Here is a 17703-nt window from a genome sequence, read left to right as displayed (position 1 = left end):
GTATTGTATACTAATTATCTGTACAAGTCTGTTCCCTCCTCCAGCGAGCATTCAGATATTTATACCTTCTTTTCTTTCCCCTGCCAGGAGTTGATGGGCAGATCTGTCTGTGTGGAACTGTAGTATCACTGGATTACAAGCGAAACCCACTCTTTCCTTCTGCATCAGATGGAAAAGCTCAGTAGCATTCTTGTTTCTTTCAGGACCCACAATACATTATATGCACCAGAAATGCTAGCCAAAATGGCAGAGCCTTTCACCAAGGCTCTGGATATGCTTGACGCGGAAAAATCTGCTATATTAGGTAAGAAATGTAACCTTTTTTCTCCTAGGTTTATCTTATCCCTAATGGATGTCCCCTTTTTTTGTTGTTTTTTGAGAGTCCGTAGTCTCTGTCACCCAGGCTAGAGTGCACTGGTGCAACCATAGCAGGCTCACTGCAGGCTCAAACTCTTGGACTCAAGCAGTCTTCCTGCCTCAGCCTCCTGAGTAGTTGGACTACGGGCAGATCACAACACCAGACGAACTTTAAAATTTTTTTGTAGAGACAAGAGTCTTGCTATGTTGCCCAGGCTGGTCTTGAACTCTTATCCTCAAGCAGTCCTCCCACCATGGCCTTTCAAAGCACTAGAATCCTAGTGATTACAGGCGTTCTTATGGGTTCCTTGAGCAGCTTCAGCCTATCTTGTGCTTCTTCCATCATGTCTTGCACTACCCTTGAGCATCTATTTGTTCAGAAATGAAGAATGTGGAGTTCCTATAAGCTCTATATGAACAAGTATATTTACTTCATTATCTTAGCATACAGAGAAGATGGAAGGCAATTTATTTTTTTCCCCGTTAACCCCTTCTTCAATTTAGCCAGTAGGTTGTGGTGGGTATTATAGCCATTCGATTATAAATAAATCATGGCCTTTAGCCTGAAGGATATTTGTATACTTTCCTGCGTGTGTGTGTGTGTGTGTGTGTGTGTTTAGATAGATATCAAAGTTTTTAACGGAATAGATTTTAAGCCATTTCCCAATTGTTAGCTTTTTTGTTTTGTTTTGTTTTGTTTTTTTGAGAGAGTCTCACTCTTGTCACCCAGGCTCTCTGTGTGTGTGTGTGTGTGTGTGTGTGTGTGTGTGTGTGTGTGTGTGTGTGTGTAGATAGATATCAAAGTTTTTAAAGGAATAGATTTTAAGCCATTTCCCAATTGTTACCTTTTCTGTTTTGTTTTGTTTTGTTTTTTTGAGAGAGTCTCACTCTTGTCACCCAGGCTGTGTGTGTGTGTGTGTGTGTGTGTGTGTTTAGATAGATATCAAAGTTTTTAAAGGAATAGATTTTAAGCCATTTCCCAATTGTTACCTTTTTTGTTTTGTTTTTTTGAGAGTCTCACTCTTGTCACCCAGGCTGGTGTACAGTGGTGCAATCTCGGCTCACTGCAACCTCTACCTCCTGGGTTCAAGTGATTCTCCCACCTCAGCCTGCTGGGACTATAGGCATGCACCATCACACCCGGCTAATTTTTTGTATTTTTAGTAGAGACAGGGTTTCACCATGTTGGCTAGGCTGGTCTCGAACTCATGACCTCAAGTGATCTGCCTGCCTTGGCCTCCCAAAGTGCCGGGATTATAGGCATGAGCCACCACACCTGGCCTTCCAATTGTGACCTTGTTAGGATACTGCTTTAACTCATCTTCCCATTGAAAATAAGCATGAAAATAACTGTGCAGTCATAATTGTGGTATTTGCTGTGAAGGAAAGTGGCAGGGCTCTGAGTGTTTATCGGGAGACCTGACCCAGTCTCGAAGGGAAGTCAGAAGGCTGACTCCCGATGGGGACTTGAAGGATGAGTAGGAACTAGCTAGGTTAGGGGCATGAGGAAATGCTGGGCATTCTGGACAAACAGAATGGCAGGTATAAGATCTGAGGCAAGAGGGAAAGGCCTTGGTATGTCCAGAACATAGAGATGGTTGAATCATGTGGCTGGAGCACAGGGAGCAAGTCTGGGAATGTGAGATGAAGTTAGAGCTAGAGGCATCAGTTGTCTAAACCTTGTTCCCATCTCAGAAGCTTCAGGCTGGCTCACCATCACAGCCCCCATAGTTTGTCTTTGTCATCAGCTATAACCTGTGTCTGAGCCCGGCTGTGGTCAGGCAATCCAAGGGCTGTGATGTTAGCCAAAGGAACGATGTTAATTTGCCTTTCCAGAGCTCATGTCTGTCTGTTTCGGCCTAGATAGTCCTGAATCTTTTCCTTTGACACCATTCCATTTAAGGGTCATGTTGCAGACACCAATAAAAATAGAACTTCCAAGAAATGTATGGCTATTAATATAAAAAGTAGGTGTTGCTTACCACACCCCCCCATGCCATTATTCAAGTTAAGTCAGGAACTCCTGCTATAGAAATAAGTGGCCAACCAGAAATACTAGAATGGACAAACAGTTCCCGCAGATACCTTCTGACTATAAGACTCGAAATGTAAAACCTCTGATTACACTTAAAAATATAGATCTTTTAAGGCAGTTTTTAATACTAAGGTAAGTGGGTTTCATTTTGAGCTGCTACACATCTTAGTGTTTTGTGTAAGATTTTGCTTAAAAAAGGGGTTTCATAACTTAATTGTGGGGGCATCCCCAGAGCTTTATGGAAAAATACTTTTGAGTTGTCACTTTTTTTGGTACAGGTTCCATCTGGGGGAAAAAAAAAAAGCAGATAAAAGAGTACCCGGGTCTAAAGTCCTGGGTCCTTAAGTAGCTTTCACCTTCTCCTACCAAAAGAGTGCAGCAAATCACATAGCCAACTGCTTTGCAGTACAGCACCAGACATGCACACATCTTCACCCCTGAACAACATCTGCCTGCTGTAGAGTGTTGGCCAATTGAGACTCCTGACAGAGGAGCATCATGTTCTTAACCCGTATTTCCCTGTAGGATTACCTCAACCTCTCTTGGAACTCAATGACTCTCCTGTCTTCAAAACCGTCTTGGAAAGAATGCAGCGTTTCTTCTCTACCCTCTATGAAAACTGGTAAGGAACCAATGCTGCCTCTCCATATTTTCTTCCTCGATATGTATTGTATAGGAATGTCCATGGGTTGGACTTTTCATCTAGTGTACAGGTAAGGTGAGGCAAGAATTTGATAGGAAACTAATCATTCTAGTGTTAAATAGAAGTGAACAGCCTGCTTTCCTGCATTTGCTTTTTTTGTAATTGTCATATGAGCCTCACAGTCCCAGCCTGCTTAATGCCCAATTTGTCTGTGTTTCTAGTGTATAAAATGATGAAACCGAAGTAGAAGCTAAAAGTGGTGGGGATTGCTTAGACCCTACACTGCTTGCCGCATACTTCTCATAGGAGTGGGGTGGCTGGATACTGGTTGTGGGTTGGGGAGGTAACTGGCCCTCATGGGCTTTGGCCTCACTAACCACTACACTAATCAGCCAAGCTAATGAGATCGTCCACTGTAAGTCCACATTAAATAGTAATGAAAGCTACTGCTGATCTTGACCGCCAACATCTGTCTTTAAAAAGATGCTGTATCTATAAGTTCTCTTAAGTAAATACAACTGCTTTTCTGGCTGAAAAATCTTATAGGCTAGAAATGAAATTCATGGGACAGTCAGGGCTGGCAGTAACAGATGTTGGATTTGTCATTTTCAATGCTTTTTTCCCCCCTTTACAGTTTTCATATCCTAGGGAAGGCAGGCCCTTCCATGCAGCAAGACTTCTATACCGTGGAGGACCTTGCTACCCAGCTTCTCAGCTCAGCCTTTGTCAACTTGAACAATATTCCTGACTACCGACTCAGACCCATGCTTCATATCCTTTCAAAAGTCTCTACATAACCCAAAAGGTCAGGAAATTAGAGAGAGAAACAGGTCACAGGAACCAGAGGGAGGAGGCAGAACTGGAAGGAAGAGATGAGGTTATGTATCTAAGTGCATCATGTCATTAAAAACAGTGGCAGATTGCAGGGAAAACATGAAGGCAGTCCAGATGGCCATAAACTTTTCCTTAGGGGTAAATTTTTACCTTCCCCCTTCTCGGAAATATTAAAGATAAAACTTTTTTTTTTTTTTTGAGACAGAGTCTTGCTCACTCTGTTGCGCAGGCTGATGTGCAGTGGCGTGATCTCGGCTCACAGCTTCAGCCTCTCAGGTTCAAGCGATTCTTGTGCCTCAGCCTCCAAACTAGCTGTGATTACAGGTGTGCACCATCACACCCAGCTGATTTTTATTTCTATTTTTTGAGACAGAGTTTTGCTCTATTGCCCAGGCTGGAGTGCAGTGGCACGATCTTGTCTTACTGCAACTTCCACCTCCTGGGTTCAAGTGATTCTTGTGCCTCAGCCTCCCAAGTAGCTGGGATTACAGGCACATGCTACTACGTCCAGCTAATTTTTTTGTATTTTTAGTAGAGACAGGTTTTTGCCATGTTTGTCAGGCTGGTCTCAAACTCCTGACCTCAAGTGATCCGCCCGCCTCAACCTCCCAAAGTGCTGGGGTTACAGGTGTGAGCCACCATGCCCGAACCAATTTTTGTATTTTTAGTAGAGACAGCGTTTCGCCATGTTGGCCAGGCTGGTCTCAAACTCCTGATCTCAAGTGATCTGCCTGCCTTGGCCTCCCAAAGTGCTGGGATTACAGGCATGAGCCACCGTGCCCAGCTGTGAAAAATAAAACTTTTATCCCTTTTCTGTATTTTTAGAAGCACTTTTTTTTTTTTTGAGACAGGGTCTCAGTGTTACCCAGGCAGGAATGCAGTGGTGCTATCAAAGCTCACTGCAGGCTCAAGTGATCCTCCCACCTCAGCTTCCTGAAGAGCCTGGACTGGATCACAGATGCGCACCACCACACCCAGCTATTTTTTATTAGTATTTGTAGAGATGGGGTCTGCATTATGTTCCCCAGGGTGGTCTCAAACTCCTTGCTGAAGTAATCCTCCTGCCTCAGCCTCCAAAGTGCTAGAATTACAGGCCTGAGCCACCCACCACACCCAGCCAGAAGAAGCTCTTTAATACTTCATTCTCACATTCTCATTCAGACCCTTATTAATAGTTGAATCTCTTTTTCTTTTTTTTTTTTTTTTTTGAGACGGAGTCTTTCTCTGTTGCCCAGGCTGGAGTGCAGTGGCATGATCTCGGCTCACTGCAAGCTTCGCCTTCCAGGTTCACACCATTCTCCTGCCTTAGCTTCTCGAGTAGCTGGGACTACAGGCGCTCGCCACCATGCCCAACTAATTTTTTTTTTGTATTTTTTAGTAGAGACAGGGTTTCACCATGTTAGCCAGGATGGTCGCGCTCTCCTGACCTCGTGATCCCCTCGCCTTGACCTCCCAAAGTGCTGGGATTACAGGTGTGAGCCATCACAGCCAGCAAATCTTTCTTACCTGAAATTATAAGGAGAATGGTGAAGGAGAGTTTGTTACAGGGATGTCCTCCTTCCTATTTTTTTATTCCTACTTTTCGGGCCAGTGACCATAATGTGCAGCCTGACGGAAATGCAGCTAAACTAAGAGTATAATGGAATTCAATATCAATGCCATTTAGGATTTTAGGAAAAGAACTTTAAGATTTTTTCACTGTTAACATAGGATATTTTTGACATCCGGCAAATCCTTTAGGGATTGATTCTGCCCAGGGGTGCAACCCACCACCTGGCAGGTGAGAGATGTGTGCCTATGCACTAAAATTTCTTAACTTGTTGCAGCACGGGTCTTTGTAAAGCCTCTGGTGCTCTTCTGTCCCCCAGAGCACTATGAAGCCCTGGTATCCCCCATCCTCGGACCTCTTTTCACCTACCTCCATATGGTAAGAGATAAGTCAGGAACAGGAAGCAAAGAGTACTGTTAAGGCCTCTGGCCATTTTTGAGCTTTGCAAGTCAGGAGCTCCTAGAAGTGTTGTCTACTAGCCCTGCCAGACTGGCTGGGCAGAGCTTCTATCCCAGCAGACTATACTTGCTGTAGGATCGAGCAGCCCCCAAAGAACTAAACTGATTTAATTGCCACAAGACAGCTTCAGTTGCAGATTCTGCTCCTAACCTCCTGTTAACTGAGGAGAGGTAAAAAGAGGAATGCTTGCTCACAGACCCTTGCCAGGAATGCTGGGTCTGTTATCTTTACTCTGGAATTAAGCAGGGGGACCAGCTGGGTGGAGAACAGGTACGTCTAGAGACCCAGGAATTCTAAAAATGTTGTTAATTCTTTCCAAGCAAAGAGGTGTTTGAGATACCACCCTCATCAGGGATGTGGGATAGGTTACAGAAACCATAGATTTTTTTTTTAACCTTGTGGTGTGGAGTCTACAGAGGTTGTCATTGATGCCTAGAATCATCCTTGGCTAATTTTAATCATGAAGTGGACTTGACTTTAGATATTATGGGTTCCAATCCTTTCCCCAATTCTAGCATTTATTTTCTTTGTGTTTTCCCAGAGGCTTTCTCAGAAATGGCAAGTTATCAACCAAAGGAGCCTGTTGTGGTAAGGGATACCTACCCACTCTTCTTGGTGGATGAGCTGGCAGCTCATCCACCATTGGGGTGGAAAAAGGAAGGGCAGGGATTCTGCTGTCCCAGGGTAGAAGAGCAGTAGGTTGTAGTCATTCTCAGCCTAGGTGATACATGGCTTGTCTGGACAGGCTGTGACCAGTAGGCAGACTCTGAGATCCAGCCTTCATAGGGGCTACTGTTAACCTTACTCACTTTGATTCTGTAATGTCTATCCAACTGGACAGAGTCACTAGTAATAATGTCCTTCAGTGGATCACTGCTGTCCATTCCCAACTTTTGCATAAAACGAAGACCCAAAGGAGAAGAAAGTGGTCACAGAGAATCTGATTAGGGTCGCTGCTTTCCTTGTCCTTCCTTTTCTGCACTCCTGTGGAACTTGGCCCCCTGGTTTTCTGCAGTGGAGAAGATGAGGCTGCAGATGAAAACCCAGAGTCTCAAGAGATGCTGGAGGAGCAACTGGTGAGGATGTTAACCCGAGAAGTCATGGACCTAATCAGTAAGTGGCATGTCAAAACTGGGGCTATATAGAGAATTTTCCTGGAAGAAGAGCTGGTGGCTCAGCCAACTCCATGAAGGCCTGACTAATGGAAAGGATTCATGTTTGCAGTGAGGCATGGTGGATTGCGAGGTCAAAAGATGGAGACCATCCTGGCCAACATGGTGAAACCCTGTCTCTACTAATAATACAAAAATTAGCTGGGCGTAGTGGCGCGTGCCTGTAGTCCCAGCTACTCAGGAGGCTGAGGCAGGAGAATCACTTGAACCCGGGAGGCGGAGGCTGCAGTGAGCCAAAATCACGCCACTGCACTCCAGCCTGGCGAAAGAGTGAAACTCCGTCTCAAAAAAAAAAAAAAAAAAAAAAGTTCATGTTTGCAGCAACACTGACAGATCAAAAGAAATAACTACATAGAAGCAAGGCAGTCCTTAGGTCAACCTAAGGATACTTTATGAATTGCAAGCTGAATATGGGGAAACAATCTAAAATAGCAGGAAGAATTTGAATTAATTAGGAATAACTTCCTAGTTTTGTCAAAATAGGGAAATGTTTTAAATTCTTGGACATGGAGGCTGTTAATTTTCATTTTTACTGTGTCATTTTGTTTGTTTGAGATTCAAAGTAGACCAGGGATATATCAAGCATCCTCTCCTAGTGACTCACTCTCAGAGAATTCTGTAATTTTCTCTCAGCTAGTTGAACTTGAAGGACCAAAACAGTTCGGTCATCAGAATGCCTCTATTTCTATTGGTGAAGCTAATTCTTGTGCCTTGGACGGTACCCCCATCTTCCTCCCTCCTCACCTGGCCAAAGACAAGTTGGGATCAGTGGGCCTGAGGTGGCTGTTGTGGTAGTATATAGCCACCCTTCACCTAGTAACCCTGCTTTCTTGCTTTAGCGGTTTGCTGTGTTTCAAAGAAGGGTGCTGACCACAGTAGTGCTCCCCCAGCAGATGGAGACGGTAAGTGAGCCTGTGAGACCTTGGAGGTCTGCTCTTAGCCTCCTAAATACTGTTCCTTCTGAACCAGGTCAGTTTCCTTGCAGTCTGGTGAGAAGGAGACACCCTACATCTAGTTAACATCTCTGGACCAGCCCTCTTGCTGTGTGCCTCCATCATACTCCCACCTCCAAGCCTTTGCACTTGCTGTTTCCTCTGTCTCAGATGATTTTCTCCCAACCATATATGTGATCTTTTCCCTTGCTTCATTCCAATGTCACCTCTTCCAAGAGATCGTCCATGACCAACCTATCAAAAATGGCAACCCCAGCTACTCTGTATTCCTCCGCTTTATTCTTCTTCATAGCAGTTGTCACTACCCAACATTATGTTTTTATTTATGTATTCCTTTCTTACCTATCTCCCATGTTAGAATGTAAACTCCCATCAGGGAAGGGACCTATTGTCCTATACCTTTTATCCCCAGTAACTAAATCAGTGCCTGGTAGAAAGGATGCTCAAATATTTGTCCAACAACAAAGTAACTTCAGTATTTGGAGCATTTTGTGTTTCTGCCTAGAAGCTCCCGTTTCCCTCATGTACAGCTTGGGTGCATCTCTAGAAGATCAGCCAATGGGCATGGGCCATTATTATGTGGAGGTGGGAGGGCTCCTAGTACTACTTAGCCACCACTTAGCCTAGAACACTCAGCTGTGCTTTGTTTTTTGAGCTTCTGTCAGAACAAGATATTCTTCTCTGTTCTGAAAGGATGGAGCTTAACATTCTACTCTCTGATAACAGATGAAGAAATGATGGCCACAGAGGTCACCCCCTCAGCTATGGCAGAGCTTACAGACCTGGGCAAATGTCTGATGAAGCATGAGGTGGGTAGAAGGAGCAGGTGATACCTTTACTCCTTGCCCAGGTGGGGAGTCACCTTTTACTTTTCTTGCTCTATGGTGCTATCAGGAGTTTTTTGTAATACTCCTTTGTTACATAAGTTCCTGGTTCCAAAGGCCCCAGAAAAAAACGAGGGAAAAGGTGCAGTGCCATGGTGTCTCCCATACCAGCATAGGCAGGAGCTCTCAGGAAAACACATAGTAGGCACACTGATGCAGATCCCTGGTGTTTAGCCTCCCCAAGCCAGGCCTGAGCTTTGTCTCCATCTTACACATACAGGTTTTCTCACATTTTGATTTTTTCTTTTTGACTGGCAATACACAGAAATAGAGGAAGTAAACTCACTTCATTTTTCCTGCTTAGCTATTTAAAACTCCAGCTCCTAAGCCAGGCATGGTGGCACACACCTGTAGTCCCAGCTATTCGAGAGGCTGAGATGGGAGAATAGCTTGAGCCCAGGAGTTCAAGACCAGCCTGGGCAACAAAACAACCCCATTGTTAGAGCGGGGAGAAAAAAAAAAAAAAAACCTTCCAGCTCCTGATGTGTAAGAATAATCAGAGAAAATTGTGCTTCTTTTCCCATTGTAACTCTTCTTCTTTTCCTGTTCAGGATGTTTGTACAGCACTATTAATTACAGCCTTCAATTCCCTGGCCTGGAAAGATACTCTGTCCTGCCAGAGGACGACCTCACAGCTCTGCTGGCCTCTCCTCAAACAAGTATGGTTATTCACCCCTTTTCCCTGCCCCTCATGGAAGGTTTGGGTCATGCAGATTGACTAAATCATTCAGAAGAACTGGGGTGCTGAGGCCTTGAGAGAGGCCCCCTGTGGCCCTAAAGCACAGTTGTCTCCCCAGGTGCTGTCAGGGACACTGCTTGCAGATGCAGTTACATGGCTTTTCACCAGTGTGCTGAAAGGCTTACAGATGCACGGGCAGCACGACGGGTGCATGGCTTCCCTGGTCCATCTGGCCTTCCAGATATACGAGGCACTGGTGAGTGGGGAAAGCATGGGGGCAGGATGGCTGCAGCTTCATCACTCAGTCTGCTCCTAGTCTCTTGGGCCTTATCCTAAATCCAGGCACCTGCCAAATTGCAGGTGCAGTCTCCGAGAAATGGGTGTGGCAGGAAATGGGGAGGGTGGCAATATCCAAACCTACATCCAGTAAGTTTATCCCTGCTGATATCAGCGCCCCAGGTACCTGGAGATAAGAGCTGTAATGGAGCAAATCCCTGAAATACAGAAGGACTCACTGGACCAGTTTGACTGCAAGCTTTTAAACCCCTCCCTGCAGAAAGTGGCTGACAAGCGCCGAAAGGACCAATTCAAACGCCTCATTGCTGGTTGCATTGGGGTAGGTCACGCACCTTCATTAGTGCACCCAACCCCTTCTTAAATCATGTGTATGGGCAAACCATAAACCAGCTGTAGTTATTGACCATTATGGTGATTTTTTTTTTTTTTTTTGAGATGGAGTGCAGTGGTTGCCCAGGCTGGAGTGCAGTGGTGCGATCTCAGCTCACCACAACCTCCGCCTCCCAGGTTCAAACGATTCCCGTCTCAGCCTCCCAAGTAGCTGGGATTACAGGCATGTGCCACCACACCCGGCTATTTTTTTTTTATTTTTAGTAGAGACGGGGTTTCTCCATGTCGGTCAGGCTGGTCTTGAACTCCTGACCTCAGGTGATCCACCCGCCTTGGCCTCCCAAAAGTGTTGGGATTACAGGCGTGAGCCACTGCGCCGGGCCAAGAGAATCTTTAACTACTACTTAGGGCCTAGCATTAATTCTTTCTCATTTGTTTTCCACAGAAACCCTTGGGAGAGCAGTTCCGAAAAGAAGTTCACATTAAGAATCTTCCCTCACTTTTCAAAAAAACAAAGCCAATGCTGGAGACGGAGGTGCTGGACAATGATGGGGGTGGCCTGGCCACCATCTTTGAACCCTGAATCAAGCTTTTGGGCATCCTTCCTCAGCCTTTCTTGTCATCTCTTCTTTCCCTTTGTAGCTAATCTCTAGGCCCTTCTTGCACTGCCACCTCACTTTCCACCATTGTCAGCCTGGAGAGAGATCTCCAGGTCTGGAGCTGGAGAGAACAGGCCCTGTGCAGGACCAGAAGTAATTATACTAAAGTATCAAGAAAGGGAGTTAGGGCTTAAACTATTCTGTCTAGATGTCCCAGATAGTTCCCATTCTACTTGGAGATTTGGCTTTTCCAAGAAAAGCTAGAACAGAGCAGCCCTTCTCCCACAAGCCCTCCCACCCCTGTGCAGCCACATACCTGTACAGAATGTAACTAAGGGCGCTGTGCCCAACACTGCGACTAGCAAGGCTTGCAGCAAGAGCACAGCCCTCAACTACTTGTGCCAGAGTTTCTCTTGGACCACTCCAACTCCCACTGAGCCCTTTTGCTGCTGGGCTGGCAGGAAACTTTCCCCACTCCCTAAGGGGCACGTCTGGGTTAGGTGCTAAGTGCTGAAGAGAACTTGGCCAGTTCTCTCAACTTTGCTTTGGGCAAGAATCTGGTCACCTGATGGGACCCATGGTACAGGCTACTGCTAAACTTGGCACAGTATCAAGTATAGTACCTCCAAGGACCAGGGCTGGGCAGTCTTTAGTGCTAACATCCCCTTTAGAGTTCACACATCTTGCCCTTCCATGAATGACCCCTCAGTCTGGCCTCCCCAGCCTCAAGGTCCACTCAGGCACAAGAGCCACTGTACCCTAGATAGTGTCACATGACACCATTGTCATCCAAGGATAATACAGACCAACTAGGCTACATCTGTGATAAGCAGCTAGCAAAGCCGCTGGTCTTCTCCTAGGACTAAGTCCAGGTGCCTTCCACAATCTCATGGTCTTTCAGGTCCCTGGTTACTTTTCTCAAAGGCCATTTCCAAAAGAAAAGAATACATGCCTTCGCATCACAACCTGTACTGTGAGTCCATTCTAGAGGTCATTGAAAGGCCCTGTAAACAGAGAGGACATGGATACGGGACCTGGCCCTGAGATTATTACTGGCCATAAGGCAGAGTTAATCCATACAGAAACCAGTGTGTCCATGTGCTCTGCACAAAAACAGACCTGTTGTCCATCCAGTCCACTGACAAGAGGGTTTCCACGAGAGCCGAAGTGGACTGAAGCTCCAGTTTTTAGCTGGTGCGGGCCACAGGCAGGGTCAGATTGAGAAGAAGCAAAGCTGGGGAAGCAGAAGTTGGAGTCTTGTGTTGCTCCCTCTTCCTGTGTGGTGCTCTGGGTTTCTGTGGATTGTGATGACGATCTCAAGAGTGTTTCCCTCCAAACCTGATAGCTGCCTATTCCTGTCTGGTTGGGGCTGTGGAGGGTGTAGTTGTATTTATTGCATTGTAATATTTTTAACATTCTGTGACTTCATGCTAGAAATTTTCTATTGTTTATAGAAACTTTTTGTAGAAACATTAACTCTAAAGCACATCTGCATGTCAGTAAAAATCTCAGTTTCGTACAGAAAGGGACCCATCTGCCTTTTTCAACCTAGTCTTAAAACCAGTGACATACTCCAGGGTTACTTCATGAGCACCCGGGACTAAACAGGAAGAAATGTGACTGATGAACCTGGTCTTTCAAGCTTTCTGAAATGGTGTGCCAGTTAGAAAAGGATTTCTATTCCTGACATACCCAGATTAGGCAGCCCATACCATTCTCACAGTGTCTTTCGTGTGTGGCAGCTGGGCCTAGCCCACAGGAATTGCTACTGTTCTTTGTTGGAGCTGTCAATAGCAACATGAACTTCCCTGGTAATCCAGGAGATAGGTGAAGTGGCACATTCACTCTAGCTTGAATGTTTTTCTAGGGTTTGGCTGTGCTCCCAGAAACCACCTTAATTTGCCAATTCTCAGGAGGTGTACTTTTTGTTGTTTTTGAGACAGGGTCTCACTGTTACCCAGGCTGGAGTGCACATCTGATGTTCTTAATTGCTAAATGCCAAACCAGTTCTGAAGTGAGGCCCCGTTTTTCGCAGTGGCTCACACCTGTAATCCCAACACTTTGGGAGGCCCCAAAGTGTTGTGATCTGACCTCAGGCAGATCACTTGAGGTCAGGAGTTTGACACCAGCCTGACCAACATGGTGAAACCCTGTCTCTACTAAAAATACAAAAAATTAGACATAGCCAGGTGTGGTGGTGTGCGCCTGTAGTATCAGCTACTCAGGAGGCTGAGGCAAGAGAATTGCTTGAACCCAGGAGGAGGTTGCAGTGAGCTGAGACTGCACCATTGCACTCCAGCCTGGGCAACAGAGTGAGACTCTTTCTCAAAAAACAAACTCAAAAGTAATCTCAAAAAGTGTTTTTGTTTGGGTGAGTTTATTTACATCTAAGGCCTTATAAAGGCCTAAAAAGTCTCATTTTATGGCACATTTAACAAAATATATTGATTAAAGCTGGAATTGTCCCAGAAAACTCAGGATCCCTAGTCACACTGGGCTCTCTGTACAGCAGTCCTGTAGGGTGGGTCAGTCAGAACCCAAAGCTTCAGCTTGCCTCAGAAGCATCCAAGCTCAGTCCATCTGAACCGCATCTAGTTCATCCAAGAAGCGCCGGCACTTCCCCATCAGTACTTTGATGGCTTCACTCACCAGCACATCTGGTGGCAACACCCCTGTTGACTCAACAGAGACTGGGGACCAAAGAGACACTTTAGTCTAGGCAGGGCTTGCCTGTAAAACTTACTCATAAACTTCACATCTAGACTGGAAGGAAGCTGCAGCACCAAAGAGCACTGCCCACTCATCTCACCACTTCATACTCACAGATATAATGATCTCGAACCCGGGCAAGCCTCACAACCTTCTTTAGCTTCTCATTCCGGAAGATTTCTCTGCTGAAGGTATCCAGCCGGGGGTTGGCAACTCTGGCCACCTTTTTACCTAATGAGAACAAACCATGTTTTTTTATCCTTTTTTCTAATTTGCCACTTGGTAGCAAACCATGTTATACTTTTCGGAGCCCAGCGTTTTTATTTGTCACCTTCAAAGAAAATATTATTTAGGTCCTAACCTGAACAGCATCCCAAATACCATACCTTGGACTTCCTGCACCTCAATAACACCAGGTGAGAAGCACCTGCTCAACTCCTCAGCTGCCTCCCCTTCCACGGGCTCAAGCAGGGTGATGTCTGGCAAGAGCCTGTAACTGGCTGTTGCCACTGGTGAAAACTTGGCATGATCTTTGCCTGGAGAGGAAGAGGAAACATGCCTATAGGAAACCCTTCTAGGGTTAGGAAGAATACTCCTCATAAGCTACTAACAGCAAAAGCACAACCCTCTTGGCTTTCTACCTGCCGGGAATATCTCAGCCGAGTTCCCTAGTCGGCTTGCCCCACTGCAACCGAACTACCCCCCTTCCCAGGAAGGCACACAGGGTTCTCACCAATGCCCTTGACACAGTGCATGAGCAGGTCAATTTCTTGGCCAGGCCGCAGCTGAGCAATGAGGATGTCATTGTGCACTGGTCGGATAGTGCCCTCTGGAAAGAGATCAGCCTGGTTCCCCAGGGGGATCCATGTCATATGCCTGGTATACACTGGAGGAAAAACATGCCAGAAGATGTCAGTCCCTAAAACTAGCAGCTATCCACAGGTGGGGCCTCTTCCTCACCCTACCACTACTTACCTTTGTGGTTCACGTACAGTTCGTTGGGGTCAGAGGAATCTTTAGCAGCATGGGGGTTCCGAGTGCATCTGACTTGGAGACGAAACTGTAGAGTATCTATCTCGGTGCCTTCTTCATCTCCTGCACAAATGGAGGGAGCTCCTAAGAACTAGTAAACGTCTGAGTGCCAGCACTATGCTGAATGCTTTACATATGTTTCCCATTTAATTATGGCAAACTTGGGAAGACAAGGCAAGTGTTCTCACAGATGAAAAACACTGATGTACAAAGATAAGTAACTTACCCAACATCACAGTCAACCAGGATTTGAACCCAGATAGTCCACTTCTCCCAAAATTTCATTTTCTCACCTTGGTTCCGATACTCAAAAAGACGGGGATCAGCATGAATGGGAATGAGCCCCAGACGGTGAGCAAGGATCTCATCCTGAACAATAGATGTATTATTGTACACCAGGACCTTCTCCACAGCCATAGTTGGCACCTGCCCAAGGAAAAATAACCACTTATCTGCAAAAATCCAATAGACCCCCTGCCTATCCCCGTAACCCCAACCTCCAGAGGTAGGGAGCTATCTCTCTTCCTAGAATGTTTAATGAGAAATTTACAAAGAATGAGAAGGTAAAATGCTCAGCAAAATTCCAAGAAAATTAAGGAGGGAAGGACAGCTTGAGACACTTAATTCTCCAAGTGAGGTGTCAGTGCAGTTCCCAAAGCAACTCCAGCCTTGTCACCATGCCTGCCAATACCTCAGCTAGCAGAATTCGTCGAAAAGCATTGGCAATGGCTGCGTCAATTCCCACCATGTCAAACTCCAGTGAGTTTTCATCCATGTGTACTACATCCACACGGAAATTCTAGAGGGACAGGAAAAACATTTAAGTGAAACCTGCTCTCTGTGTAATCTCTCTTCATACCTCCCCCTTAGATAATTCTCTCAAGTATTAGCCTCTAGTCCAAAAACCTCCCTTTGCCCAGATGTCCCTTATTAAATATTCTTTCTCGCCCAGTGTTTTAAGTTTCATGAAAAGTCTCCGTTTTTGTCATACATTCATTAAAACCCTATGCAATACGGCTTCCAACCAAACCATCCACAGAAGCTATTCTACTAAAGAACAGAAACTACCATAGTGCTTAGTCTTGTTGACACTACTCAGTCCTCTTACTAGACTTCTGTTATGCTTGGCATTGATTAAAAAACCCCCTCCTGGCCCAGCACGGTCGCTCACACCTGTAATCCCTGCACTTTGGGAGGCTAAGATGGGCAGATCACAAGGTCAGGAGTTTGAGACCAGCCTGGCCAGCATGGTGAAACCCCGTCTCTACTAAAAATACAAAAAATTAGCTGGGCATGGTGGTGCGTGACTGTAGTCCCAGCTACTTGGGAGGCTGAGGCAGGAGAACTGCTTGAACCTGGGAGGCGGAGGTTGCAGTGAGCCAAGATCGCGCCACTGCACTCCATCCTGGGAGATAAGAGCGTCTCATGAAAAGAAAAGAAAAAAATCCCCTCCTTTTTTGAACTATTCCCCTGGTTTCTGAGCTCTGAGCTCCACTCTTCCTTCTCTGATGATCAACTTCCACCCATCTCTAAATTTGCCAGTTTCTTGTCCCTCTCCCAGGTCACCTTAACTGTACTAACAGTTTTAGCAACTATCTGTTCTGACAACTCCCAAAATGTTAGCTCACTTCTGATCTCATTTCAAGCGTGCAGTCTTCTAGCCTGCTAGATTTCTCCACATGCAGAAAACAATGCATCATCATTCCCGTTTCCCAGACCCATTTCTCCTCTCAGTAAATGATACCACAATGCATCAAAGCAGTTCCCAAGCCAAAAAGTCATTTTATGCTACCCCCACAGCCTTTACCAAAGCAATCATAAATTTACCTTCTATTCTACCTTTGCTCTATTTGTACCATCAGTCTTAGTTCATGTCTTCAACCTCAGCTTCCCTTACAACAGATCTGCCTGCTTCATAAGATCCTCCTCAAACTCATTCCCTCCCAGCCATCAAGGTTGCAAATCTGATCGTGTCTGCTTAAGAACTATTCAAGCTCCCTATCAACAGTGCCCAAGACACACTTCAACCTTGCCTACCACTCATGCCAGAACTACCTGGACATTCCCGGAGCACACTTCACACAAGCCATAATTTTTTTTCAAGCATTAACCTTTTTCATTGTTCATACTTTATTCGTTGTATCAACAGGTTAAAAAAGTAAAATTTTCCCAAGCACTGATTTACAGATCATGTTTATAAGCTGCACGCAAAGGTCAGTTGCATAAACGGTAACATTCAGTAATCTATTTAAATGCAATTTTAACCCTTATTTTAAGCTAAGTGAAACAATAATACAAAACACTAAATACACACAAAACCTGTATATCCTGAACTTCACTGACTTGAAACAAACCCTTCATAATTTAACTCCTGTTCTTTTTTACTTACCATTCAAGGCTCAATTCAGATGTCCCCTCCTCTTGAAATGTTAAGTACCTTTCGGCCCCTCTTCCTGGTCTCAGCGGAATGCTCCCCACCCCAACCCTGCCGTCTTCATGGCTATCAACCACCTTCACCATATTACACTAGATTCACTTGTTGATACATACCATTCCTCAACAAAACTGAACATCTTTGCAGAACTGGGTAGAAACTGTGTCTAATTTGGCCTGTAAACGGAGCGTCTAGCACATTGCTCAACAAACTTACAAACGGAGCGACCCCCAAGAGCAGCTTCTGAGACAGACACAGGCTGCTCAGACCACAGGGTCTGGCCTTCATAACCCTCCCCAGACAACTCCGGCCCCACTTACCTTCTCGAAGCGGTCCTGGTCCCAGGCATCATCATAACCGGAATAGTTACCGGGAAAGTCAGTGGTATGAACCTAGAGCAAAGGGACGAATTCGTCCACGAAGGGACAGTGAGCCCACGGCTATCCCCACGCCAATCCCAAGACCCATCCCTGTTCCGCTCTCATTCCTCCCGCCCGAGCTCAAGACCACAAGGCTTACATTGCGAACCCCAAACTCCCCTAGAACCACGCGACTCCGCATTTCCTCCACCGCCTGAGAAGCCGCCATCTTCAATCTCTCCACAAGACTAGAGGCTCTATCTGACGCGTGCGTCCTAGTAGCCCTGCTCCGTCTCCGTGGCAACGCACCGCCTCCTGGAATCTTAAATATCGCGAGACTTTGCCCCGCCCCCGTCCACGTCCGCAGCTTCCGGAAGT

At 45.8% G+C, this 17703-nt stretch overlaps 2 protein-coding genes across 4 annotated transcripts in view; one reads left to right on the top strand and one right to left on the bottom strand.

Moving 5' to 3' along the window:
• The window catches only part of XPO5 (exportin 5), a 55014-nt gene extending 42698 nt beyond the window's left edge, over window positions 1-12316 (top strand). For both annotated transcript variants that reach the window (XM_024248104.3, XM_024248103.3), the window contains 12 exons: window positions 204-304; window positions 2918-3014; window positions 3670-3806; window positions 5699-5796; window positions 6419-6465; window positions 6893-6990; window positions 7889-7951; window positions 8729-8811; window positions 9438-9545; window positions 9684-9821; window positions 10017-10181; window positions 10638-12316. In XM_024248104.3, coding sequence (XP_024103872.1) covers window positions 204-304; window positions 2918-3014; window positions 3670-3806; window positions 5699-5796; window positions 6419-6465; window positions 6893-6990; window positions 7889-7951; window positions 8729-8811; window positions 9438-9545; window positions 9684-9821; window positions 10017-10181; window positions 10638-10775 — 1273 coding nt within the window. In that variant the 3' untranslated portion in view covers window positions 10776-12316. The remainder of the gene's footprint in view (window positions 1-203; window positions 305-2917; window positions 3015-3669; window positions 3807-5698; window positions 5797-6418; window positions 6466-6892; window positions 6991-7888; window positions 7952-8728; window positions 8812-9437; window positions 9546-9683; window positions 9822-10016; window positions 10182-10637) is intronic.
• Window positions 1341-17684, bottom strand: POLR1C (RNA polymerase I and III subunit C). 2 transcript variants are annotated; one of them, XM_054557560.2, is made up of 9 exons: window positions 17486-17668; window positions 17287-17358; window positions 15224-15331; window positions 14826-14958; window positions 14476-14595; window positions 14234-14386; window positions 13887-14036; window positions 13615-13731; window positions 1341-5375 (listed from the first exon to the last, which is right to left on the bottom strand). In XM_054557560.2, the coding sequence occupies exons 1-9, from the start codon at window positions 17552-17554 to the stop codon at window positions 5269-5271; spliced, it is 1029 nt and encodes a 342-aa protein (XP_054413535.1). In that variant the 5' UTR covers window positions 17555-17668; the 3' UTR covers window positions 1341-5268. The 2 variants fall into 2 exon arrangements, with proteins under 2 accessions (XP_054413535.1, XP_002816974.1); XM_002816928.6 differs by lacking the exon at window positions 1341-5375 and adding an exon at window positions 13150-13481 and having other exon boundaries at window positions 17486-17684.
• Window positions 17685-17703: the final 19 nt, after the last annotated feature.

This window comes from Pongo abelii, chromosome 5, assembly GCF_028885655.2.
Source record: "Pongo abelii isolate AG06213 chromosome 5, NHGRI_mPonAbe1-v2.0_pri, whole genome shotgun sequence".
Lineage (NCBI taxonomy): Eukaryota > Metazoa > Chordata > Mammalia > Primates > Hominidae > Pongo > Pongo abelii.
This window is presented reverse-complemented; position numbering and strand designations above follow the sequence as displayed.

Excerpts from the sequence above, each read along its gene's own strand:
- POLR1C (XM_002816928.6), bottom strand. The coding sequence starts at position 17,554 with ATGGCGGCTTCTCAGGCGGTGGAGGAAATGCGGAGTCGCGTGGTTCTA. Across the intron at positions 17,359-17,485 it reads GGGAGTTTGGGGTTCGCAAT|GTTCATACCACTGACTTTCC; the intron begins GTAAGCCTTGTG and ends CCTTTGCTCTAG. Across the intron at positions 14,959-15,223 it reads GACGAATTCTGCTAGCTGAG|GTGCCAACTATGGCTGTGGA; the intron begins GTATTGGCAGGC and ends TTCCTTGGGCAG.